This window comes from Euwallacea similis, chromosome 14 (genome assembly GCF_039881205.1).
Source record: "Euwallacea similis isolate ESF13 chromosome 14, ESF131.1, whole genome shotgun sequence".
Lineage (NCBI taxonomy): Eukaryota > Metazoa > Arthropoda > Insecta > Coleoptera > Curculionidae > Euwallacea > Euwallacea similis.
This window is the reverse complement of record NC_089622.1, coordinates 3971335-3980765: the sequence shown is the minus strand read 5'-3', so window position 1 is coordinate 3980765 and position 9431 is coordinate 3971335. Positions and strand designations below refer to the sequence as shown.

Sequence of the window (9431 nt, the reverse complement as noted above, 5' to 3'; positions counted from 1 at the left end):
AGACTGTACAAAACCATTTTACTTTGTGATGATAACGAAAAAATCAACATGATACCCAATAAGTCTTCAAAGTTAAGAGCAAGAATGTTGTCCATCTCTTATTTTCATTTAAATAGGCATTGGACCAAAGCAGGTGCATTTCATTTTCGACAAAAGTAGTAGTTCTAACATTTAATACCTGAAATTAAGAAATGAACTGAAATAATAATTAAAACCCAATACGTTTTAGCAGTAATTGATGGATTGACGTCATCACTCGTTTCTCCACATTAACCGCGAAATTTACCAACTATGAACTGGTCATTTGCTTAAAGGGGGCCACTTCAATGTATTATTATGGTATAATCGTAGTGTAGCCATTACAAGCAACCATCATAACTAAATATCCATGGACAAACCGACAATCACAAGTTAAGTATAAATGCGCTTACTGTGAGCTACTGAATCAGATGCATTAGGCCTCGATACCCCGACAACATCTATGTATATACATATAAACGCTCCAAATAATTTAAAACTTCGTATAACATTTCTAACTATTTCATTACAGAGCGAACAATGCAACAAACCGAATGCCAAACAAAACACTAATTGAGATGGCCATAATGCAAGTTTACAAACGTTACAGAAGTGTACCCCATCCAAATTAGTGTTCTGTTCGGCGTTCGGTTCGTTGTATCGTTCATTGTCCAGTCAAATGTTCAGGTTTATAGAAAAGTTTTCTCACGTTTTCTACTATAGCTCAAACAACCCTCACTTTAGTGTGAATACACTGATTATTTTTCAATGTATTAAATTTTTACTTTGCTTTAGAGGAGTTTAAGTGGCGCAATAGTATCAAACGGCCTTTAGAATCAACATCTATGTTCCTGCACCAAATTTCGAAATGCTTAGCTAGCTACGTTTTAGTTTCATATTTTCCATTACAATATCCGCCAAAATAAATAGTAGATACCGAAAATAAGAATTAAATATATATAATTCTTTAGAATATGCATTTTAGAAACGTTTGAATATATATACAGGGTGTCTGGTGACTCGACGGCCATAGATTAAGGATGAGTTCCTTAAGGAATTTCGAGTCGAAAATACTTAAATAACTTAGGTCCAGAAACGTTTCTTTTCCAAGATACAGAGTGTTTAATTACTTTTTTTTTAAATATATGTTTTAATGTTTCAAAAACAGTTGTAGATGTGCGCCCGTTTTGTAGGAATCAGAATATTTCTATATATGCCAATAGTGCCCGTATAGCCATAGGAATGGCCATTATTTGGGCATTTGTTGTCTTAAATAACCATTGTTTTGGAATATGGCAACTTTAGAAAATAACCATAGCAACGGTTATGTAAGATGTATAGCAATTCTTTTAATATTACAATTTATCATTCAGTTTAAATTTGACGTTTGTCGCTCCATTTGTATTTACTTGTATTTCTTTAATTTGAATTTGATATGGCTACATTTACAAACACAGAATTTTATTATTAATCTTTGTGATATGATTGTTACATTTAATAATCTTAAACTTACTTTACATTTAATAAATTTTCATGCGCATATCTAAAATCGTTTTTGAAATATTAAAAAATACGTAATTGAACACTCTGTATCTTGGAAACGAAGTGTTTACGGACATAAGTTATTTATATATTATTATATATATTTGCATCATCAGGTTTTTCCTGACGTTGAACTTGTCCGAATTTGATCAGTAAAAACGTTTAATATGGAAAAGCTGATTATTCTAATTAAGTATTTATCGGTAGACATGCATCAAAATGTTAAGTTAATTTATATGTAGATAATTTAGAACAAAGTTCGAAATATTTACCAAAAATAATTAAATTATGGTGAGAATTCCTGTTTAGGTAACATTAGATCATCACGTGGCTTGTATGACGTAACGAAGGTTGTTAAGTTTCGAATGCATGCCATCAAAAGTAATATTTAAGTAGAAATTCATCTATTATTAATTGAATACATTTACAAGTTGTACAAAAATAAGTAATTTAATATAAAATTGGAATTTTGTTGTGGTGTAAACGAAAAAATTTAAAAGGTTTCCAATAAAAAAAAAAACTACCTTTTCCTTTAGTCTCCTTGTTCACATAAATCGTTTATTCAACTAAAATAGTTAAGAACCTGATTTTGTCCGGAAATATATGAAAGGGAAAATAAAAATTCTATCCAATGAAATCAGTGAATGATTTTTTTTAACCAATTAGTGTCGACAAAAATGTTATTCTCCGGCCCTGAATAAGATAACAAGCGGAATCTCAACAGTTTTTTTGCTGTAAAGTTTTTTGATTCACTCTGTATATAATTTTTTCTAGTTCCACTCGGAAAGGACCTTGTTCTCAACGCACTTATTACTCCTTTCATGTGTCAATGTCAATATTGTCAATCTATTAATTCACTGTAAAATATCTCAGCTTTATGTTAACGTTCCAAACTCAAAGGTACAAAATAGCAACATTGCATGGTGATTGGTTTCGTGACCTGTTAATCATATTAACGCTAGGAGGCTAAAGGCATAGTTTAATAGTTATTTACAATATAGCTGATATTTGAATAAAATTATTTTATAATTGGTATTTGAGAAGACCAAATAAAAAAGCTCTTTTCGTGTGATTTGAAGGTTATTATGTAGTTGAACTGATGTAGTTCTTGTAAATGACAAGATTGTTAAAAGTTTGGAAGATAATTGAAACCTTAATTGTCGATTTTTTTTAATTATAGAGTTGATCGAGTCAAAGACCAAGCTTGATCAATATTTAAAAATATGTTCTATACCTTTCAACTGGGTTATTACATTTTTTTTGTGTTTGGGAATGATATTTTACAAACAAGAGGTGAACCTCGGATATATAAGAAATTAAATCTTATCAAATACTACTTGGGATAAGTAGATAATGAAGTTTTACACAAAGCAATTTAAATTAAATACCATGATCGAACGTTAATTCTTCAAATCAATCTTTTCAAATGATTCATGTCGAAAAATGTTAAGTTTATCAATCTATTGGATTGAATAGTCCTTATGTTTCATATCGTTAAAATTTGTCGTATACGCTGGCATTTAGATAGATATCCACAAAGGTTGTTCTTCCATACATTTCTAGTCCGGGAAAATCTGTAGTTTTAGAAAAACATGTATAAGATCTGTTTCAATAGTAAAAAATATTTCTTAAGGTACGTATTAATACCAAAAACCCAAATAATCAATTAGGTTTATTCGGTTATTTGTAAACACAATGGTAAAACTATGAGATTAATACCTGGTTAACACATGGACTATTTCACGGATACAAAAACGCGGTGTTGCCTTACTTTTCTATCGCTAGTACGTCAGTGTTAGCGCTTAATTGCCCAATTTTTATTTCAAGTTAGGTTAGGTCAGAAAATGTCAAAAGTTGAAAATCTTAATAATTTTAAATATACCATAACAAATAAGAAGAAATTACTCTAAAACTCCCGAAAACAAAAAAAAAAATAGTTTGAAGCATTAAAATATTTTTCATTTTATCAGTACAACCGCTCTCAAAACATGTCCATCATCCAAACAAATTTATCACTTTATCAAAACACCCTTAATCTTCCCCAAGAACTCAAAATAAAACCCTTAGCCCTGGTCGGATTCTCCGGTCTGGACGTTGTCAACAACGCCATTCACAAATCAATTTGGGAAACATTTAACAATAGAACTGACAAAGCCCCAGTGCTCTACAAACTCATCAGCAACACTCATAAGTTCCCTGTCATCAAACCGAAACGCAACTCCTATGACTGGTATATTCCCAAGGGAATCCTGAAGAAAAACTGGCTGAACAAATATCTACAGGAGGTTCCTGCTGTAATTGTTGTGTTTTTTGATTTGGATTGGAATGACAATTCATGGAGCGAGAAAATGATTGAGTGTGCTTCCAAGGTCCAATCAATGAGGTATGTCATATCTTATTGGTTTGTATTATTTAGTAATAGGGATGGATGCAACTCAGGGCTGCCTTAGATGGAAGGGAAACTTTTATAGTGGTAGTGTTAATTCAAAACCATTTGCCATTGCCAGAAGATCCTTTAGCTTCAGAGAGAGCCATAGCTTTGTGTTCTAGTTGTGAGTTAAATTCACAGTCGCTGTATGTGTTGCCACATGGACAACATTTACTGGTTAGTATCTCAAAAATAAAAATGTGTAGTTTGTTTTGATTAAAATGAAATTAAGCTTTCATACCAAATCAGAACAAAATAGTTCAGTCTAAAACAGGTAATTATCATTGAAAAAATTTACATATGCAAGTAGGAAAGGTAGATTGGTACATTGGAAAGCATTCTTAGAAGTTTTTATGGTTTACTGTTATAAGACAATTTCAAACCACTTAATGTGCAATTCATGTGTTTGTCTTTAAAAGATCAATCCTTCTTAATTTGAATTGCATTTTTAAAAAACTGCTGTGAAAACAAGTTTCAAATTCTCTTAGATGATGGAAAAAATGTTTAAAAAGCAATGTGATAGGACTTTCTCACTTGATTCTTGATTTAAAGATGGTCAATAGAGATTTGAGTTTGGTTGATCAAAAACTAATCTCAGATGTCACAGATCATTTATACACCAACCTCAAATGAACTTAAAAGCAGCAAGCCAAAAATGCTATTAAAATTTTTTGTCCTATTTTAAATTTATTCACTATTTGGTTATGTCATATCTCTATGTATGCAGAGTTAGAAAAAATAATATATGTCTAGTGTGCTTAATAATTAAATCAATTTGAATCATTAACAACTCTAATTTCAACATCTTTTAGGGATATACAATTAGGCTGGAGAAAGCCTTTTGTGATTTCTGTCACAATTATTACTACAATTGTATCAAAAATGTGAAAATGCATAAAGAGTACTTAAATAAAAATTCCCATCAAAACTTATATGTCAGGCATCAATTTAAAATGGCGTTTTTAAATGAATTGAAGCAAGACATGCATGCGTCACATAAGTATGTTAAACATGACTCCCATAAATAATTTTCTTACAATTAATTGGTTTTCCAGACATTACTTATCAGCCTACAATAATTTACTAGAAATACGCATAGTTGATACAAACGCCATGGAAATTCGCACCATAGCTGGATTCATAAATTTTAAAATTTGCAAGTTATTGTTCACTTTAAATCTTCCCAGAGATGCAATTTCACAGTTCAAGACACATGTTGATAAATTCAAGAATAGAATTGGGTTTCAGGAACTTGTTTTTGAACATTATGCCTGGCTATCTAAACAGTAAGAACACATAAGATATTTTTTCATTGTTTTGGAAATTTAAGCGATTTTCAATATATAGATATGAAATTTTTGCTGAAATATTTGATGAGGCAGTCAAGTCAGGCTTGCCTGCAGTGCAAACTCAACACCCAGGCATTTATTACCAACCAGCAGCACAGTTTGCTATTGACAGAAAGCAGTCTTGTCAGAAGATTTGTTCTGTAAGTCATATAATATAAGTGCAGAAAAAATTAATTCCTTTTAGAGTATCATTGCATACCCTCACCCAGACCCACTAGAAGGTTTGGATAGAATAGAATTTTATGGCCAGAGGCCCTGGAGACCTGGGAAAGTTTCCACAGAACCTCCAGATCCTTCCATAGAAGCAAACGGTATTCAAGCTTTGCAGTATTTGGAGAACCAAATTAGTCATTCAGTACAAAGAAATCGTCATAGCCATGTTTTTTATAATTTAGATGTGTATATTTTAGAGCATCATAATATCTCTGTATGGTTTAGCTATCGCGCAGTATAAAGTTTATAAATGTCCTCGAACAAGGAGACATTTGGTTCTGCAGATGGCAGATGAATGTTATCATTCGAAAGATTTTGGAAAGGCTCTAACGTAAGTAATTATTTGATTTATTTTATTATTTGCAAAATAACTCCAAAAAGGGAAATTTACACATTTTATAGTTATGAAATTTTCATTTTAGTTTATAAGACTGGTCCTTCAATGTCCTGTTAATGAGCTCTTGCTGTGAGTTAACAACTAACTGGCAAACAAAGTATTTTTTACACTGAATTTCAATTTAGCTAATAGTTGAAGTAAAGACATATATATGAAACGCCTCAATTGATATAGACACTTTGACTGATGGTTGGCCTTTACTGCAAGTTCCTTCACATGTAATTTACCAGGACATTGAAGAACAAGTCTTAAAACTTGCAAGTTAAATGTGTCCTCAAATTATATAAATGTTTCAGTTTGTATACACACATGCTCTCAGACTATAGAGAAGAGAAATGGTGGGGAATTATATCAAACATATTGGAAAAAGCCATTGTATGTGCTTATTTGACGGCAAATATTCAAGATTATATGCAATTAGCCTTTGAAATTTTGGGGGCCTCTGCAACTTTGAGTATAGAAGACAGGCGTCGAATTTACGAGAATTTGAATCGTATTTTGAAAGTAAGATTTTTTTGCTTGAGTTTTATTATGTACTGAGAGTTTTTTTAGAAGCAAATTCCATATGGAAATCCTAAATTGGCGCATGATATCCTACAAAATGCCATCATTTTATGGCAACCAGTATTCGGAGGTGATTGTCCCACTTTTTCACTAGATTTAACGCAAATTCAAACTTGCATCGATGTCAAATCCCGGTTTTTGAAACCAACATTTGCAATTGATCAGCAAATTTCTTTGGAGGTTTTCATTAGGTATGAAAAAAGTAACATTAAATCCTTTTAATTCAGCCAGAAAATTTCTAGGAGCACTTGCTCATTTCCACTAACATTTACCCAGATTGCTGTAACAGTGAATTCGCTAAATCAGAGCTCGGAATATGCAGTGATCAATGCTGATTCCTTAACATTCCACTTTAATGAAGTTAAGAAATTTCTTGTGAATTTTGAGCCAAACACTCGGGACTTAAACAATGAATTAGAAGTAATTAATTTAACATTTTTAAAAAACTGTAGGACTTTAATTTAAATATTAATAGATCGATTCTGTAAATATATCAATCGGCAATCCTTCAGACTGTTGCGCGAGACTTAAGTTTAGTCCAAATTGCGCCCAAGTGGAACTTCCAGAGTTGCAGCACTTTAAAAAAAGTTTAACATATTTGGACTTCGACAATATCAAAGCTGCTTCCAAAGCTTCGGTCGTACCTAGAGATTCGAAAATTAGCGTTAAATTTGAGCACGCTCCTCCGGCTTTAGTAGGCGAATGCTACGAAGTTTACCTTACAATTATTAACCAAGAAGCTGGTGCTATTAAAGACTTGAGAGTTGAAGTGTCTTCAGATGAGACTAATGAAGGTTGTATTTCTGACAATAATACATTTTTTAGTATAAAGACAGGGTTTTAGTGGAGTTTTCTTCAGTGCCTGAAATGCGTTCAGAAAAACTTCCATTCCTACTTCAAACCCCCAGGGATATGGACCTAAACGCCAAAGCTATGACCAGCTTGTTTCTTCGGGCAAACAAGCCGGAAATTAAGAAAATATCCATACAGATTACTTATACTTTAGACAGTGAGAAGCCTGTAATAAGCATTAAAAATGAGGAAATTGTGTTGCCGGTTGTGCAGACTTTTGAAGTGAATGCTCGATTTGTGTCTATGATGATGCAGACCATTCAGAAATTTTATGCTGGCGAACATTTCTGGGTTATGCCGTTGGTGGAAATTCAGTCGCCTTGGCCTATTTGCATAGAGGATACTTCAGTTGAATTTGTGAGTATGTTTTTGGGTTGTGATAAGAAAAGTTCATTAAATACGTCAGAATTCCAATACTTCCTCAGAAAAAAATAAGAGTCTGAACATACTTAACACGTTCTGACTTTTCAGAAAAAATACAACCGTAAGGCAAAATTTTAAGTGTTGGCAGTTTTTTGGAACACTGAGAGTTTAAGGCTAGCCAATACGGCCATTAATGATGCGATTTGTAAACCACAAGGCCAACCTTCCGGTAAACCGTATCGTGTATATCCATAAAAAATGCATTTCTGTTATGATATGAGCAGCCTAACATAAACATATATCTTATGTGTTTTGAAATATACGAGGGTTGAGTTTAGCAGAACCGGGTTTAAGCGAGTTTGAAACATTTGGCCTAAGTGGAACTCACGATATCTTATCATTCATCGGATGTAGTGATATAAGGAATACCTGTGTTATTCTCTAAATCTTTCTAAAAGGCACATGATTCTATAGAAACATTTTGATGTCCTTTTTGACCAAGTAGGTACATATTTTTTCCCTAATCCTATTTTGTTTTAGTTGCATCCTGTCAAGTCTGTGGAGACGAGAATTCAAAGTAATTTAGCAGGATGTACTTTCAATAAAGAGGAAGTGGGCACTGAGCTATTTTTGGCCGTATCTGAAAAGCAATCTGACCAAAACGTTCTTGTAGGTGAATATAGAATCACGTGGAAAAGGTTTGTATATTTTTTCTGGGTATGTAAAAATTTCAGGATTTTGTAAGTCTGTGTCGAAAACTGTGTTCTATATTACATCGAAAAAACCTTGAAAAAAAATACCTCATATGAAGAAAAATATAAAGTGCGTAAAAAAGTTTTTGGTTTGTTTCATTTCAAACGTCGCGATTATTTTAATTTAATATTTCAATGTACGTGTATCAGATTAAGAGTTATTTTCTTTATTTAGGGAAAACGGTTCCTCTACTACAACACAAGTGACCCTGCACGGCCACCATTGCGATTGGATTCCGCTGAACTTAGAAATGACAGTCCCGGCCCATGGTTTTGTCAGAACTCCTGTGATAATTAAATATCATCTAATTAATCAATCTTCACACCTTATTCAGTTGGATGTGGCTATGGAAGCTAGCGAAGCTTTTATGTTTTCTGGATACAGACAGGTAAAAAGACGAAAAAACAATACACCTTTTCCTAAATTAAAATTATTTATTGGTTAAACTAACTATTCATCTCATATTATCACATTGAAGTCTTTATATTTCTCGGGAAAATTGCTGAAAGTACTAAGGTTTGCTTTGAAAGGCATTGAAGGAAAAAGGATTTTTTTAGACCACTGTGTCAGTATTACCATTCTCCACTAAAAAACTTCAATACAATTTATACCCATTGTTGGCTGGAAGTGTTCCTTTACCCAAACTATTACTGACCATACCAGAAAATAGCACCGAAGGTCCTGCTTTGAGACAAGACCAATTGAATCAGCTTATAGAGAGAACCATACCAACCTGCATTTATGTTATGGTATGAATATTCTTTGTTAATTTACTGTAAGTTTTACAAGTCACTTGAATTTTAGCCTCAGTTAAAGGGTAATCCAAAGCTACCTGATGTCGTAATAGCAAGTAACGTGGCAGTAAGTTAAAAAGCTTGTTTTCACTTTATAGATTTTGTACTACATATTTGATATGTTATTAATAAACTTGATTTATTTAAATAAAATGAAA

The 9431-nt window shown here is 32.5% G+C and overlaps 1 protein-coding gene across 1 annotated transcript; it reads left to right on the top strand.

Moving 5' to 3' along the window:
• Positions 1 to 3432: 3432 nt before the first annotated feature.
• Positions 3433 to 9431, top strand: gry (trafficking protein particle complex subunit 11 gry). Its single transcript, XM_066396931.1, has 16 exons — positions 3433 to 3943; positions 4000 to 4165; positions 4801 to 4988; positions 5044 to 5274; positions 5336 to 5477; positions 5522 to 5692; positions 5748 to 5881; positions 6244 to 6451; positions 6500 to 6702; positions 6754 to 6931; positions 6987 to 7305; positions 7356 to 7720; positions 8267 to 8424; positions 8654 to 8867; positions 9037 to 9228; positions 9284 to 9431. Exons 1-16 carry the CDS (start codon positions 3549 to 3551, stop codon positions 9347 to 9349), a joined length of 3330 nt encoding a protein of 1109 aa, XP_066253028.1. The 5' UTR covers positions 3433 to 3548; the 3' UTR covers positions 9350 to 9431.

Coding starts and splice junctions, on each gene's coding strand:
- gry (XM_066396931.1), top strand. CDS start 3,549: ATGTCCATCATCCAAACAAATTTATCACTTTATCAAAACACCCTTAAT. Junction 5,693..5,747: donor AGAACCAAATTAGTCATTCA/GTACAAAGAAAT, acceptor TGTATATTTTAG/AGCATCATAATATCTCTGTA. Junction 8,868..9,036: donor TGTTTTCTGGATACAGACAG/GTAAAAAGACGA, acceptor GGATTTTTTTAG/ACCACTGTGTCAGTATTACC.